Source organism: Myotis davidii, unplaced genomic scaffold (genome assembly GCF_000327345.1).
Source record: "Myotis davidii unplaced genomic scaffold, ASM32734v1 scaffold428, whole genome shotgun sequence".
NCBI lineage: Eukaryota > Metazoa > Chordata > Mammalia > Chiroptera > Vespertilionidae > Myotis > Myotis davidii.
This window is the reverse complement of record NW_006299834.1, coordinates 2,053,213-2,069,531: the sequence shown is the minus strand read 5'-3', so window position 1 is coordinate 2,069,531 and position 16,319 is coordinate 2,053,213. Positions and strand designations below refer to the sequence as shown.

At 49.4% G+C, this 16,319-nt stretch overlaps 1 protein-coding gene across 1 annotated transcript in view; it reads left to right on the top strand.

The window, feature by feature from the left end:
• The window catches only part of MEI1 (meiotic double-stranded break formation protein 1), a 51,830-nt gene extending 36,622 nt beyond the window's left edge, over nt 1-15,208 (top strand). The window contains 11 exon segments of the mRNA XM_006776003.2: nt 1-45; nt 1,227-1,331; nt 2,365-2,475; nt 2,790-2,950; nt 5,061-5,142; nt 5,324-5,499; nt 12,194-12,275; nt 12,737-12,843; nt 13,810-13,941; nt 14,130-14,242; nt 15,030-15,208. The exon segment at nt 1-45 is cut by the window's left edge and continues 44 nt beyond it. Coding sequence (XP_006776066.1) covers nt 1-45; nt 1,227-1,331; nt 2,365-2,475; nt 2,790-2,950; nt 5,061-5,142; nt 5,324-5,499; nt 12,194-12,275; nt 12,737-12,843; nt 13,810-13,941; nt 14,130-14,242; nt 15,030-15,075 — 1,160 coding nt within the window. The 3' untranslated portion in view covers nt 15,076-15,208.
• Nucleotides 15,209-16,319: the final 1,111 nt, after the last annotated feature.

Here is a 16,319-nt window from a genome sequence, read left to right as displayed (position 1 = left end):
TCCTACAGCATCTGCTGGTGGAGTATGAGGACTCCCCATTAGAAGGTCAGTCTGCAGAGCTGGGGGCACGTTTTGACCTAAAAGGTCAGTAAGACATGGGTCTCTCTGCCCTGAAGAGGTCTGCTCCAGGAGAGAAGCAAAGTTTTCTCTGCAAAAGATAAGTCAGTCGAGTGTGGCATCAAATTAAACTTTACCTCCTCCCTCTCACTGGTGGGTGGGTGCTCAACGCATTTGGTTTGGTGTGTGTGTGTGTGTGTGTGTGTGTGTGTTTGTGTGTGTGTGAGTGAGTTTATGTTTAATGACTGTGTTTAGCATGGGTGGGTGTGTTTAAGTATGGGTGCATGTCCCCACCCTGCACAGCATGTCCTGAGAGCTGTTTGTCACAAGAATGGCAGCCTCCAGTTGGTGAAAAGAAAGCTGGAGATGTGGGGGAGGCCAGGAAGGTAGCAGCAGCCAGCAGGAGCTGGGGAGGGGGAGGGTCAGTGGTGTATTAGAAGCTTCCAGGGGAATCCACGATAGTTTCCAAATCTGGAATGGGACTCCCTGAAGCCAAGGAAGCTTAACGTTTGGTACAGTATGAAGACACTGCAAAGGTTGAGCGAGGGAGTGCACTGACCACCAGGGGGCAGCTCCTGTGTTGAGTATTTTTAGGAAGTTGAATTTTTAAATTAAATTTCCAAGCGACTTAGTGCTTGGAAGTTGGAGGAGAGCTGTGGCACTTGCACTTGGTCCAGTCCTGATTTGGGATGGGGGGGTAGAAATAGATTTAAGGGTGCCTGGAGGAGCTGAGTCCTTCCTTTGCAAGCAAGGATGAGCCCCATCTAACTGACAACAGTGTTTAAGAGCCATGCGATTCTGTGGAAACAGGTAGTGGAAAAACTGTGGGCATTGGGTTAGGTTTGGATTCAAGTCCTGGCCCTGCCATTTATTAGCTGTGGAACCTTGAAGAAGTCACTCAGCCTCTCTAGGCCTCAATTTTCTTTACTGCAAAATAGTAATAAAAATCCCCATTTCACATGGTTTTAAGGGGATTAAGTGAAATAGTGAATTTCTGGCACCGAACACATATTGGCCCTCAGTATGTCAGTTGCCCCGTGCCCAAGGAAGAAGGAAGAAGGCAGGAAGTAGGAATAAATCCCAACAAACCTTTTACAGCCATGGGTACGTGTCTGACCTTGAGGAGATCTGAGCGTCAGACCCCTAACCAGCCCTCTTGCTCCTCACAGCCTTGGGGAACCTGCCGTTGCTGCTGAGCCTCCTCTCGGTCCTGCAGCTAAGGAACGAGTCGGAACAGGAACTGGACAGCATGGCCATGAAGCTCCTTCACCAAGGTGCCAGCTTGAAGGCCCCGGCTGGGTGTGCCAGGGCGCTCCTTTCTTCCCTCTTTTCATCCTGTGGGCTTCTTGTTAGCTGGGACCTTTCAGATCTCTCTCTGTTTATTCCCTACGAGTGAAATAACACTCCCCAAAATAGATGTTTATATAAAATTATGTGATAAGCACAAGCACTGGAGTTGGGAAGGCCTAGGTTTGTTCTTTGGTTAATCACTAGCTATACGACCTTGGACAGTCATCTCGCCTCTATGAGCCTTATGTTCCTCACAGGTAAAACAATAGTATGACCTGATTTAGGGTTAAGATAAGGAGTAACTGTAGGTATATCATTCCACACAGTGCTTGGCACACAGCAGGTTTTATATTGGGGTCATGGGGGCAAGGAGTGGCAATTCCCCAGAGGGAAGGGATGTGTCCTATGGAAGTCTATTTTACAGTGTAGTAACTGCTCTGATGAGGGCTGAGGGAGCACTGTAAGGCACTTGAGAGGTTAAGGAAGGCTTCATGGGGGACATGAACTTTGAGCTGAATCTTGATTGCTGAATAGGAATTAAGGAGTTAGTCCGATGGGGGTGATGTGAGAGAGAGAATATGGCAAGTTCAGGGCATTGCACCTGGATGGTTACAGAGCTCCCTGGGAAGGTGGTTAGTGCCCCATCGCTGGGAGAATGCAGAGGCTGGGTCTTCTTCCTGTTAAGGGTAGCAGGTTGGCCTGGATGACCTCTGCACACCCTCCCACCTGGAGTCTGTGCTGGCATGAGCTGTTAGAGGATGCCCCTGGGCCACCTAAACTAGTGCAGTCTGCTGGAATGCAGCTGTGGGCTGCTTTCCAGGTGTTTGTTCAGATGGAGGGTGTGAAGATGCCTTCGGGCTTCTCACTGTGTTGCCTCTCATTGGCTGTAACACTGAGGAGACTTGGTTTGTGTATGGTCCCGGAGACTGAAATCGTCATCTGAGGGCAGTGTGAGTGCTGATGTGCGGTAAAGCCGGAGCGCTGCGCCATGGGTGTGGGGACTCTCATCTTTTGCAGTGAGCAAGCTGTGTGGGAAATGCAGCCCCACGGACATGGACATCCTGCAGCCTGCCTTCAACTTCCTGTATTGGAGCCTTCATCAGACCACCCTAGGCAGTCAGAAAAGAGGTGCTGGGGCCCAGGCTGTGGTAGTGAAGGGGAGGGGTGCTGGGCAGTGTCTGTGGCCCTCGCTGCCCTCGGTTTTTCCATCTTAAAAAAATAAATGGGGATGTGGCTGGACCAGATGGTCATAAGGTCCTTTCTGCTTCTGATAACCTGTGGTTCTGGATTGAAGCTGGGACCCTTAGGAGCTCCAGCTGATCTCTGGGTCCATTCACTGTGTGCGTGAAGCCCTCTTCAGGTGCTAACTAAGCATTGGTGGCCCTGAGCTGGGGCTCCTGTGTAACTAACTCATGTGGCCCTGCCTTGTGGACCCTCTGCAGCCGCCGCAGTGCTCCTGAGCAGCACAGCTTTGATCAAGCTCCTGGAGAAGACGCTGGCGCTCACCTGGGCCAGGGAGGGCTCGCCCAGGACCACGCTGCTCTGCTCTGCCTGGCTGCTCACTGCCTCCTTTTCTGCCCAGCAGCATGATGGCAGTCTCCAGGTTAGTGTCTAACCCTGGTGGCTTTGGTGGCCTGCAGTCACCTGCTGGGTGGCATAAAGATTCTGAGGTCTGGTCCCAAATCTATGGCTTATTAGCTGTGTAACCTCGGCAAGATATTTAACTTTCTGAGCTTCAGTTTTCTTGCCTACAGAATGCCGGGGGTGGGGGGGAGTGCAGAAATACATCCAGAGTTGTTGTCAGGAAGTTTATATTAATCCATTTAGCACACCTGGATCACCTACATGCCAGGCTGTATTCTAGACACAGAGGAATAATTAATGAATACAGCACACCCCTCCCCTCACCTGGGGGAACATGTATTTGTAGGTAAAGATAGTGGGGAAAGTCATTCCAGGTAAAGAGAACAGTATGGGCAAAGGCGTGAAGCACACAAATGTAGGACAGGGTTGTGCATATCTGGAGAGGGGGCGCGTATTCTGTAGCGGGAATGTATGGAGTGGACTCTCAGGCTAGATAGGAAGGCAGAAGCCTACCTGTGACCTTGGGTGGCAAGCTGTCATTGTGATTGTCCGAGAAGGTGATGCAGGGAACCAGGGAGCTGCGGACATGCCCACGAAGCCCCTCCTTTCCTCTCAGCCCCTCCGCCGGTAGGACTTGTCATCCAGGGCCTTGCAGAGCTCCTCTGTGGGCTGCTGTGCATTCGGGTGTCTCCTCTGTAAGGCTGGCTGCTCCCTGTGAACAGAAACCATCTCCTAGTCTTCGAGGTGTCCTCACACTGTGCCCCGCCCTGTGCCAATCTAGTGTCAAGCACACAGTAGTGTAGGAGTGAAATCACTTTTAACATTTGGCCTCTAGGGCGGCAGCAATCTGTGGCGGATCTAGGCTACAGCAGATCTGCAGTGTGCAGGAACCTTCCCTGCTCTGCTGTGTGAAGCTGTTGGACCTCCCCATATGCCTGTGGTCACCTGCCGGCTGGAAGCCTGGCCTTGGCTCTGCCCTGGCCCTCAACTCACACCTAGCAGTTACCTAATACCTAAGGCCTCCCCACTGCCTAGTGCCTAGGCCTGATGGTTCATCCTCACCGCTAACGTGGCCTGTTCACCATCTCCGCGCTCCCAGCCTCTCCCCTCCGCCACATCTGCCTGCACAGCCACACCTGTCCACACGTCCCTGCTGCCTACACCCCTGTGGCTTTTGGTTCTGCACGTGGCTGCTGAGACCCTGCTTACTTCGCTCCGCCTCCTGCCCTGGTCTCTGTTCTCAGTCAGCTGTGCTCTTTCACATCTCCAGACCTTTGTTTGTTTTTGATTGGTTTTCAATAGCCTTAATTATTAAGACAGTTTTAGATTTGCAGAAAAATTGAGCAGACAGCACAAAGAGTGCCCATATAACCCTCACAAACTTTCCTCTATTAACATCTGACACTAGTTTGGAATTTCCATACCTTTATACACACCTTCTGCCTAGAACCTGCCGATTCCGCCAGCCAACAAGCATTTTTGAGGAACTGCTTTGTGTCAGAGCGAGATAGATCCGAGCAGAGTAGTTCCTGCCTCCAGGCAGCTCCTGTTCTGAATGAGGAATGCAGAGCAGACTCAGGGCTTTGAACCTGCCACCCCTCCGAACCCGTTTGCTCGTTGCTTTGACGTTAAGGAGCACATGCACCAGTGCTGCCCCCAGTCTTTTCTTCACAGTAGCTCTGGGAAAAATGAAAGTCGGTGGCATTGTCCCCATTTCATTGATGAAGGAAGTAAGGCAGGCAAGTAAGTGCAGTGACTTGCCCACATCCACACAGCTGGCCAGTGACAGAGCCAGGATTTTGATTCCGGGCTATCTGACTCCAGATCTAAGTTAGTTGGATGGTGGACTAAGAGGAGACTGAACCACCGATGAGGCCAGGGAAGTCCCCTAGTGGAGGAGGTCCTTGAGGATGGGGGAGATTTGAGAGAAACGGGATTCTCCAGGGAAGGTTTGATTTCCCTCCTCGTGTTCCTGAATCCAGGGCTGGCGAGGCCCACAAGATTCTGTGTGGCCTCCTCTGTCCTTGATGTAGCTCGTATGTGCATGGGTAGAACTGATACTGGGGTAGGTTATTTTCTGTCCAAGCTCCCAGAATATGGGAGTTACCCTTCACCCCCTGCCCTGCCAGGTTCACCAGACACTGCCCGTGGAACTGGACCAAGTACTGAAGGCCCTCAGCTTTCCAAAGAAAAAGGACGCGCTGCTCTCAGGTGTGGGCCCAGGGACGGTAGCAGTAAAAGAAAAGCTCTTCCCCTGGATTCTGAGATGGACCACCCTTCCCAGTCCAGCCTGTGGTCACCCATTATTATCTCCATTGTTTCCTCTTCTGACAGAGCTGGTGGAGGTGGGGAAGAAGGCAGGGACTGGGTATAAGGGGTTTCTTGCTTTCAGCTGCTCTCTTACGCTTCCTGCGGACAGCCCTGCAGCAAAGCTTTTCCTCTGCCCTGGTGACTCTGGTGCCCTCAGGAGCCCAGCCACTGCAAGCCCCTGAGGACACTGTCCTAGCTCCACTGGGAACATCACAAGTGCTGTCCCTGGTCATTGGACTGCAGAACCTCTTGGTGCAGGTAAGGCCCTTGCTGAGTGAGCCCTGGTACTGGAGCCTGTTCACCCAGGACAAGAGCAGGAAGGAGTGGCTGCCTCTCAAAGCCTGGATTGATATGGAACTTTTAAGGTTATGGTGACCTGGTCACTGTAGGGTTTAGTTATGAAACTGTTTTAGTTTAGAAATGAAACTCAGATTGGTTCATAACTGAGAAGTTCAGGGGTCAGTACTGGCTTCAGGCACAACTGAGCCCAGAGGCTCAGACAATGTCACTAGAACCGCCTCAGTCGCTTGGCTTTATTGTCACGGGATGACAGGATGACCCACAGCTGCTCCTGGCGTATGTCCTTCCAGCAAAAAGGAGGTTTCTCTCTTTCTCTCGAGTTGAGTCTCATTAGCCTGGCTTGGGTGAAGTGCCAATCTCTGTGGCTGAGACATGGGATGCTCTCATAGGCCTGGCTTGGGTCAGTGCCCTCTCCCGGAGGTTATGGTCAGCTCTCCATAACCCACGTGGACTGAACATGAGAGAGGCATGGTTTGCAAAATAAAACTGTTCCAAGAAGAAGGAAGAATAGAGCCTGGACAAGCAAAAACAGTAGGTGTCCACCCAAAAGGGGTTTGTGTTTTACAGCCTAGAGGGTTCTTGGAGATCATTGTTCATCCAGCCATTGTATACTGTGAAGGGTGGTGGGGGCATGGAGATAAGTCAGGAGCCTGCCTTTGAGCATTTAACAGTTGGAGGGAGGATGGTGCCTTGTAGACGGTGATAACACAGTGCGGTCAGTGCTGGACTAGAGCACTGCACTGTGGGGCCCAGGATGTAACTAATAGGCTGGTGCAGGGTGAGTGTGGGGATGGCTATCTGAGAAGGCTTCCCAGGGAAGGTGCTTGAACTGGGCTACAAAGACCAAATTACTTGTCCTAGGTTCTCAATGGCAGGGGCGTCAGAGATCCGGACAGCAGTACCATTTCAGTATGATATGATTCATTCCCTGTCCCTGGCCTTGTGTCATATTTCCTGTCCTTGATTCTTCCCTTTCAAGGAGCTTATTGTCTGTTATTTTCAGATATGAGCTGGTCACACTGTAGGGTGACCAAGGCCCCAGACATTTATGCTGTTTTAATTAGACTTGGACTCTCCTTTCTTGCCCTTCGATATTTGCCCAAGTCAGACAGTCACAGGTCCACATGGTCTGATCTGATGGCGAGGTACTCATGGATCAAGAAGAGTGAGGTGGGGCAGCCAGCAAATGAGTGAGAAGAGTTGCAGAGACTTCCTAGGAGAGAAGAGGGGACTTGATTAGAGTAGGTTCCCCTCGGTGCCCAGGTAATGACTGTACTAGTATGATATGGCTGTTGATTGTGCAAGATTATGTTTAAGGATTGATCCCCACTTGGCCTCTCTGAAATCAATAATCCTATATAATAAAAGCCTAATATGCAAATTGTTCAACGGGGAGTTCGACCCCTCACTATGACGTGTGCTGACCACCCACTGCCCAGGTGCTCAGACACACGTGTAAGTAGGCATTACACAGGCATTGACAAGGGTCCGGTTTGAAGAGGTACAGAGGCTCAGCCTGCTCAGAGCAGCCACGTGTCTTCATCTGGCCCTGCACCTGGAGGTTCAGAATGAGGCTCCCTGGACTGGTTGGTTTTGCTTTCTATACTTTTCTCACCAGGGTCAGATGGTCTCGGTCAGAAGCTCTTTCAGGCTTGCTCCTCTGATTCCGGTGCAGATGTGACATCCCTGGGGAGTCTTGGGGGAGGGTAAGGGTGGGCCTGAGAAATACCCTTTGTGGTCAGACTTGGCTTTCTGATTGAGGTGGGAGTGGAATGTGTTATCAGATTGGAAATCAGGGAACTAATTAGTTTTATAAGACATGAGGCTTTGAGTGCAAGGGTCAGTCCTACAAGGAGATGTTGATGTCAAGTTAAGGGCCTAGGAGAGTAGGAGGTGAGGAGGATGGGGAGATAACCTTTCCTGAGTAAGCACTTGACCTGTTATTCACTCATTACAGCTCTGTAGGTAGATTTTATCACCTCAGTTTTCTAGATAAAGAAACAGAGTCCTAGAGCTACTAAGTAACTTGCCTGAGTCACACATTTTAGGTCAGGATTCAAACCTGTCTTTTGGCTACAACACCCGTGTTCTTTCAGTGTCCCAAGACGTGTCTCTCGTGAACAGGAGCCATTGTTACCTGAATGGCAATCCCTGGTTTTCCTAATGCCCAGTGACCCTACCTCTTCGCCCATCACCCAGGGGGCCCTTGCTGGTTGTATGGGGTGATAGGACTCACGGTCAGAGAGTGGCGCTGTGCCCACAGCTCCTCACCAGGTGGGGAAGCTGGGGCATGCTGGTCCATGGCTGTATGGTCTTGTGTACCTGGCAAGAGGCTGGAAGTGCCCCCTGGTTAAGAGTGAATTTTAGGCCAGAGAAGGAGAAAGGGCACAAAGCTGTTAACCTAAAAAGAAAAAGACCTTTCAAAGTGAAAGCCAACAAGCATTTATTTGAGATTGTAAAAAAAACCCAGCTTTTCAGGAAGCACTGATTCAGGCAGAAATCCAAACAGGGTTCCAATTAGGAGGCAAAGGGTATTTATGAGAAAGGGAAGGGAGCAATTACACCCATAGAGGGAAGGCATTTCTATTGGTGCAATAAGCTAACATACTTCTAAACAACGTTTTATTTTATTTTATTTTTTTTTAATATATTTTATTGATTTTTTACAGAGAGGAAGGGAGAAGGATAGAGAGTTAGAAACATTGATGAGAGAGAAACATCGACCAGCTGCCTCTTGCACACCTTCTACTGTGGATGTGCCCGCAACCAAGGTACATGCCCTTGACCGGAATCGAACCTGGGACCTTTCAGTCCACAGGCAGATGCTCTATCCATTGAGCCAAACCAGTTAGGGCTTCTAAACAACGTTTTAAATTTTCAGTAGGTAGCCATCAGTCTGCTACCTCCACCCACTGCCTGGGTGCTCAGACGTAGCATCTGCTTTCTTGTCATCTTTACAAACAGTTCTTTGGGACACAATGTTGCTTTGGGCCCAGTCAAAATATTATTTTGCCCTGTTGTCACATTCCAATAGCTCGAAGCATGAGACCTGCAAGGCAGTTCTTTTGCATTTTTAAGTGGCTCCATTTATATTATTATTATTATTATTATTATTATTATTATATATTTTTACAAGGCCAAGGGTTTGGTTCTTGACTTGCCACCTACTATCCATGTATCCTCAGGTCAAGTATTTTCTCTCTGGGCCTCATTTTCTCACTGTAAAATGAAGTGAGTGGGTTATCTCAGTGGTCGGCAAACTGCGGCCCCTTGACTGTGGCTCTTCCACAAAATACCACGTGCGGGCGCGCAGGTACAGTGCGATTGAAACTTCGCGGCCACGCTCAAGGGGCCAAAGAGCCGCATGTGGCTCACGAGCGGCAGTTTGCTGACCACTGGGTTAGCTCAACCACGTCCACCTTGGAGGCCATAGGGATTCTGTACAAGAGACTCAGGGCTTGTTAGAGTGGGGGCATGCTTCCCTGTTATGCATTCCACTGAGATATTCACCATTTACTGAGTATTTACTCTGTGCCAAGCTCTGGTTAAACACTGTCCGTTTCTCATCTAACCTCTCAGCAACCCAGGCCTTCTTTTTACTCCTACTCAGCAAGGTTCAGTAACCCTGGCCAGCATCACACAGATGGTAAGTGACTAAGCAAGGATTCAAATCTGAGTCTGCCCCATACCCTTAATCATCAGGTTGCTGCCTTCCACAGGAGAGCATAGGATTTTTTTGGTTAGTTTTAGTTTTTACATTTTAAAAAATCTGTTTTATTGAGCTATAACTTACATGCAATGAAATCCATTAATTTTTAAAAATATATATATTTTATTGATTTTTTACAGAGAGGAAGGGAGAGGGATAGAGTTAGAAACATCGATGAGAGAGAAACATCAATCAGCTGCCTCCTGCACACTCCCCACAGGGGATGTGCCTGCAACCAAGGCACATGCCCTTGACCAGAATCGAATCTGGGACCCTTGAGTCTGCAGGCCTATGCTCTATCCACTGAGCCAAACCAGTTAGTGCTCCATTAATTTTTAAGTGTAGAAATAGGTGGATGTTAATTCTCATGCTATGGAACATTTCCATCACCCCAAAAAGTTTCCTTTTGCCCTTTTTTTTTAAAAAAAATACATTTTTATTGATTTCAGGGAGGAAGGAAGAGGGAGATAGAAATATCAATGATGAGAGAGAATCATTGATTGGCTGCCTCCTGCACGCCCCCCATTGGGGTTGGAGCCCGCATGTGCCCTGAATGGAATCGAACCTGGGACCTTTCAGTCTGTAGCCCGACACTCTATCCATTGAGCCAAACCAGCTAGGGCTCCTTTTGCCCTTTTTAAAACAATTTTTTTTAATTGATTTTTTTTATAGAGAGGAAGGAAGGGGATAGAGAGTTAGAAACATCCATCAGGTGCCTCCTACACACCCCCGACTGGGAATGTGCCTGCAACCAAGGTACATGCCCTTGACCAGAATCAAACCCTGGAACCCTTTAGTCCGCAGGCCGACGCTCTATCCACTGAGCCAAACTGGTTAGGGCCCTTTTTGAAGTCAGTTCCCTCTCCCCATCCCTGAATCTCACAAATACCAATCTGCTTTCTGTCACTATAGTTTTACCATTTCTAGAATTTTTTTTTAATCATCACCTGAGGATATTTTTATATTGATTTTTAGAGAGGGAAAGACAGAGAGAAATATCGATGTGAGAGAAACACATTGATTGGTTGCCTTCTACATGCACCCTGACCAGGGCCCGGGCCAGGGAGGACCCTGCAACCCAACTGAAGTACATGCCGTTGACCAGAATCAAACCCAGGACCCTTTGGTCCACAGACCAACTCTCTATCCACTGAGCCAAACTGGTTAGGGTCCATTTCTAGAATTTCATATAAATGAAATCATACAGTATGTAGTCTTGTGTGTCCAGCTTCTTTCACTTAGGTTAAAGCTTTTGAGATTCATCATATTGTTGTGTGTATCATTACTTCATTTCTTTTTATTGATGAGCAGTAGTCCATTATATGGCTATGGAACAATGTGTTGATCCATTGACCTATTGATATTTGAGATGTCCATATTTTTGGCTATTATGAATTAAGTTGCTCATAATATTGAAGACGAGTCTTGCTATGGATATATGTTTTCATTTCTCTTGGGTACAAACCTAGGAGTGGGATTTCTGGGTCAAATGATGTATTTTCTATTGCTATGCGACAGGTTACCACAAACTTAATGGCTTAACACAACACCCACTTATTATCTCACAGTTCTTTATATCAGAAGTCTGGTAGGCTCAACTAGGTTCTTCACTTAGGGTCTAAAGATGAGGCATTGGCGAGGCTGGGTACTTACCTGGGGCATCTGGGAAATAACCCATCTCTTCCCCAGGGGCCTCTTTCAGCTCTTTGACATTGCCAATATGGTCCCACTTCTTCAAACTAGCAATGCATATTGAGTCCTTCTCACATTTCTAATCTCTCCGGTTCTTCTGCCACCTGCCAGAGAAAACTCTGCTTTTAAAGTGCTAGTGTGAATTGATTGGACCCACCCAAATGTCCCCCTTTTGCCATTTAATGTAACATAATCACAGGGTAACATCTGGGAGCAAAGGTCATGGGACCATCCCTTTTTAAAAAATTTATTGATTTGAGAGAGAAAGAGATTTGTTGTTCCACTTATGTATACATTCATTGGTTGATTCCTATATGTGCTCTGACCAGGATCAAACCTGCAAACTTGGTGGGTTCTAACTCTCTAATGTTGCCTTGGGGCCACACTCTAACCAACTGAGCTAGCTGGCCAGGGACTCCTGGGACCATCTTAAAATTCTGTCTACCGCATATGCCAATTGTATGTTTAACTTTATAAGAAACCATCAAACTATTTTCCAAAGTGGCTGCACCATTTTACCTTCCCAACAGAGAAGTATATGAGTGTTTCAGTTGCTCAATATCCTGGCCATTTGATATTAACAATTGTTTAAAATGTATTTTTATTGATTTCAGAGAGGGTGAGGGTGAGATAGAAACATCAATGATGAGAGAGAATCATTGATCAGCTGCCTCCTTAATGCCCCCTACTGGGGATTGAGCCTGCAACCTGGGCATGTACCCTTGACCGAAATCGAACCCAGGACCCTTCCATCCGAAGGCCAACACTCTATCCACTCAGCTAAAGTGGCTAGGGCAATATTATCAGATTTTTAATTTTAGCTATTGGTGAGTGTAGTGGTATCTCATGGTGGTTTTAATTTGCATTTCCCTAATGACTATGATAATGAGATCTTTTCACATGCTTATTAAGCATAACATTTTGTTTTATGAAAGATTCAGCTGCTTTTTAAAAAAGGCTGAAACTCACTGGCTTAGATAAACCATCTGTGAATCTCTTAGTGGGGCCAGGGCCCATCTCCTTTCTGAAACACAAGTGTCTGGAAGGTAGGTAAATCATGAGTGTAAGCACTGTGCTCTGTGTGTGGGTGAGCGAAGAAACAGACATTTCTTCATTGCATACAGCGCTACAATCCCAAATCTGAAGTTATGAAATCCAGTTGTTCTGAATCAAATTGTTTTTCTTGGTTGGCATCAAACCCATTGGTCACAAAACCTGACATAAACATTTGTGGTTTTTGTTTTCTTGCAGAAGGACCCTCTATTGTCCCATGCCTGTGTCGGCTGCCTGGAGGCCTTGCTTGACTACCTGCATGCCAGGAGCCCAGACATGGGTAGAAACCCTCCCCATTCTCTGATGTTCCCCTGAGGGTGATGGGAGGAGGCCAGCCTCTGCCACTTCCTGCTCCAAACTGCCATCCCCTGTTCTGTGAATCACACTCATTTTGTGTAATTCTTTCAACAAAACTGCATGGGCACTGTTATGCCCAGTTTACAGATGAGGACACCGCGGTTCAGGAGGTCAGGCCACTTACCAGCCATGGTCACAAAGCTCTTAATGGCAGTGCTCTTCCTGTTGCCTCCCACAATAGTGGGGTGTATGGTCTCCCTGAGCCAGGCAGCAGAGGGGATAGAAGCCCAAGGAGGAAAGAAATGTCCTGGGGTTGGCTTGTGCAACGCCCTGCCTCTAGCTGAGTAGCCCTTTGTGAGCCCATAGGAGAGAGTCCTGCTTAGTAATGTTTGGGCCTTTGGGAAAGAAGCATTGACGACCTAGGATGACTAGTGTTTCCCACAGCACAACATGTGGCCTCCCAGCCCTGGAACCGGTTTTTACTGTTCACCCTCCTGGATGCTGGAGAGAATTCCTTCCTCAGACCCGAGATCTTGAGGCTCATGACTCTGGTAAGTGCAGTAAGGATGGTCTTGTGGTCTGAAGAATGTCGTGAGCTGAGTGGTCCCGAGGAGGTCAGGGACACCTTACTTAAGGTAACCCTAATCCTCAAAGAGGGTAGAGGGGGCTGGACAGGCCTTCATCCCACAAGAGGCCTGCTCAGAGAATTCCTACCAATGTCCACATCTCCTCACCCCAGAAGAGCCAGACAGTCTTTCTCAATTCACTCACTCAAAAAATTGATCAGAGCCTGCACGCCACATGCCAGGTTCTACAATAGGGGCCGATGAGCCAAATGCTCTGCCTTTAAGGATCCCTCAGTCTAGAGAAGGAGATGGACAAGTTCAAGTGTGATGTTATTGGTGGTAGAGTAGAAGATATGCTAAGTGTTTGATGCGCAGTCAGTGTCCATTGAATAAACAACAAAGCAGTGAGCCTGTGAATGACAGTGAAGCGGGTCAGTGAATATCAGCGGTAGGTCTGGGAAGAGAGTAAGTGACTAAAGAAGAGAGCAAGTACTCTCCAGAGCTGGGAATAAAAATATAGTCGGCACTCAGGGCCTGTCTTTAATACAATGAAAGAACATTCATTCGTGAAGGTAACATTTTAGCTGAGGCTTGAAGGGTTAATAAGTGAGGAGGAGGAAATGTAATCCAGGTAGTGAAGTGAGAGCAGCAAGATATGAACACATGGTGTGTTTGGGTAACCACACAGTCCATTTTGGCCGTGAGTGTGAGGTGCAAGGCAGAGGGGTGGGGTTGGGTTGGTACTGAAGGGTTAGCAGGGCCAACTCTCAGGGTGTCACAGTCTGCCTCATTTACCCCACTCTCCCATGACATCACCCCACCCTTGCTCACCAACTCTGAGCTCCTTGATCTGTGTAGTTAGCCAGTGCTGAGCACAGCAGAAATACAGGAGAAATGACTGAATGAAGGAGAGGGGAATCACTGCCTGTCCGGGGCTTCTCTCCGGGCCAGTTTGTGCGGTTCCAGAGCAGCAGCATCTTCTCTCCTGAGGAAGTGGGTCTTGTTCTGCAAGGCGCAGCTTTGGCTGACCTCTCGACCCTCTCGAACATCGCACTCAAGGCTCTGCGAGGCTTCCTCCTGCAGGTGTGTGGGAAGGGGATGCATGTAGCCACTGTGACGCTAGGCTCTCCACACCATCTTCTGGGTGGAGGGTGGGAGCTCTGGTCACAGCAGGCAGTGGGGGTCTGGAGTACAGGGGGTGGAGGGTAGAGAGGGCCTGTGTGGTGTAGGCTCTGAGAAGGGCTGTTTTCCCTGCCTTTTCCTTCCCTTAGGTTCAGAGCATGGGCCTCTTGACTGATCATAACATGGCCCAGACCCTGCAGGCCTCCTTGGAGGGCCTTTCCTCCAGGGCCTCCTCAGCCCAGCCTCCCCTGCAAGACATGCTGTATCCTTTCTTGTATCTGGAAGCTTTGGCCTGTGCAAGGTCACTCAGGCTATGGGATGGTGTGGCATCATGCTTCAGGACAGAGAGGTGCACTGCCTTACAGCCCTGTCCTCTCAAGCAGGCAGCGGTCAGTGAAAATAATTAATAGTGATAGCAACGACAATGACTTGTTATTTATTAAGATAGGGCAGTCACATTACCTGCACTGTACTAATCCTCACAGCATCTAGGAATGTTAATGTTGTTAACTCAGACCAAAGAGGTTAAATGACTTGCCCAGGATCATATCCAGATTTGATCCCCGATTTGCCTGTTTCCAAAGCCACATCACCAAACTCGGGGAGGAGCTAGTCCTTCCCCAGGGGTGTTGGAGAAAATCACCAGCCCAGTCGGCACAGGTGCTTCCCTCAGCCCAACATGGATGACTGCTTGTCTCTGAGAAAGCCTGGGGTTGTGGGCAGTGGGCAGAGGCCCTCTGGGGTGGCTGTGGTGCTCCAGAGACACTTTTGGTCAGGAGGTGTGTCTGTGTATGGAGGTGCTTCCTCCAGCTCTTACTGGCTCCCTTTCTGCCCCCCCCCCTTTCCCTTTCCCATGGAATAGTTCCCTGTTGTATACAACTACCTAACCCAGGTGTTCAGGTTCCAATTTTAGAATCTGGTCCCACTCTTCTTAGGAGAGAGAACCTCTGTTCGTCTGACCACTTTTACCCTTTTGGGGCTCTGGAAGTGCGGGTCTCCCACGGTTGGCCCTGCCTCTCTGCTGTTCTCCTCTCATGTTTTGCTGCCAGCTGCCTGGGAGGTGTGGCTGTATCCCTGTCCCACATCAGAGACTGACCCTCAACAATTGAAGGCCCAGAAATGGAGAGGACTGAGACCTGGAGAAGACAGTCGGGCACAGTGGTTTGGAGAAATGAATGACAACTGCAGCCACTAATCTGGAGCCTTTTACTCCATTGTTGAATCCAGAAATAAAATGATTCACTCACATGCCTGGTGAGCACTCCAAAAATATTTTACTCTCAACCTATCTTGGCCTCTTCCAGCTGGTTCCTCAGCCAGAATGGGTGGCCTCCTCAGGGAAAGGGGGTAGGATTAGTCCTCCTAACAACCCTACCCCGTTTAGGAGCACCAGTGCTAGCTGGTTGCCTCAGTTGTACCCAGAAAACACTAGCCAGGCCATCCATCCTCAGGGCTGCAGGAGCAGAGAAAGGCCATATATTCCCTGCTGCTGTTATCCAAGTGCTCTGAGAGGTACTTTACTGCCGCCTCACCTCCCGTGAAGGTGGAGAGAGGTGTCATTTCCAGGCAAGGAAGCTGAGCAGGTGGAATCCTCAGCCTTCCTAGCGAGCGGAACTGTCACAGCTCGGCCCCCTCCTGGTTAAAGTAGGTCCCTGTGTTCCTTTCTTTAACGTGGAGCTTGTACTTGTATACCCTGTCCACAACCAAGGTACATGCCCTTGACCGGAATCAAACCTGGGACCCTTGAGTCCGCAGGCTAGTCACTGAGCCAAACCGGCTAGGGCGTGTGGTTCTTCTAATATCTGCGCTCCACAGCTGCCTCTCCCGTTCCCAGTTCAACCCACTGGGCTTCTAGCTCCTTGCCCGCCCACCTGCCTGCCCGTGAGGATCCCGTGCCCGGGACTGGCCAGCCCGCCCTTCCTTCTCGGGACCTGACCCCGCACAAAAGTGGTCTGAACTCTGCCCTAATGAATCGACGGGGAAGTTCCCGATGAGCTGGGTTTAGAACTTGGTGCATCAAAGGGGCGGGCAGGGATGTGCCAACTCCGCACGGCTGGTTACTTAAACACACACGTGCTAGTCGTGACCCACTAAACTGATCTTGCCAGAACAGTCCGCTGACGAAACACTTTCGGGGAGGGCGCCCGGGCGGACGGGGCCCCAGTGTGCTGACGCGCCCACTACGTTGGGCGCCGACTTGATTTCCTCCAACCTCATCTTTACCGAGCACCACGCGCCGGAGCCCGACCCAGGGTGGAAGGAACGATTCTCCTGCGAATCTCACGTGCGACCAGTCCCAGGGCCCGGCGGGGCGGAGCCGGAAGTGAGGTCACGGCGCG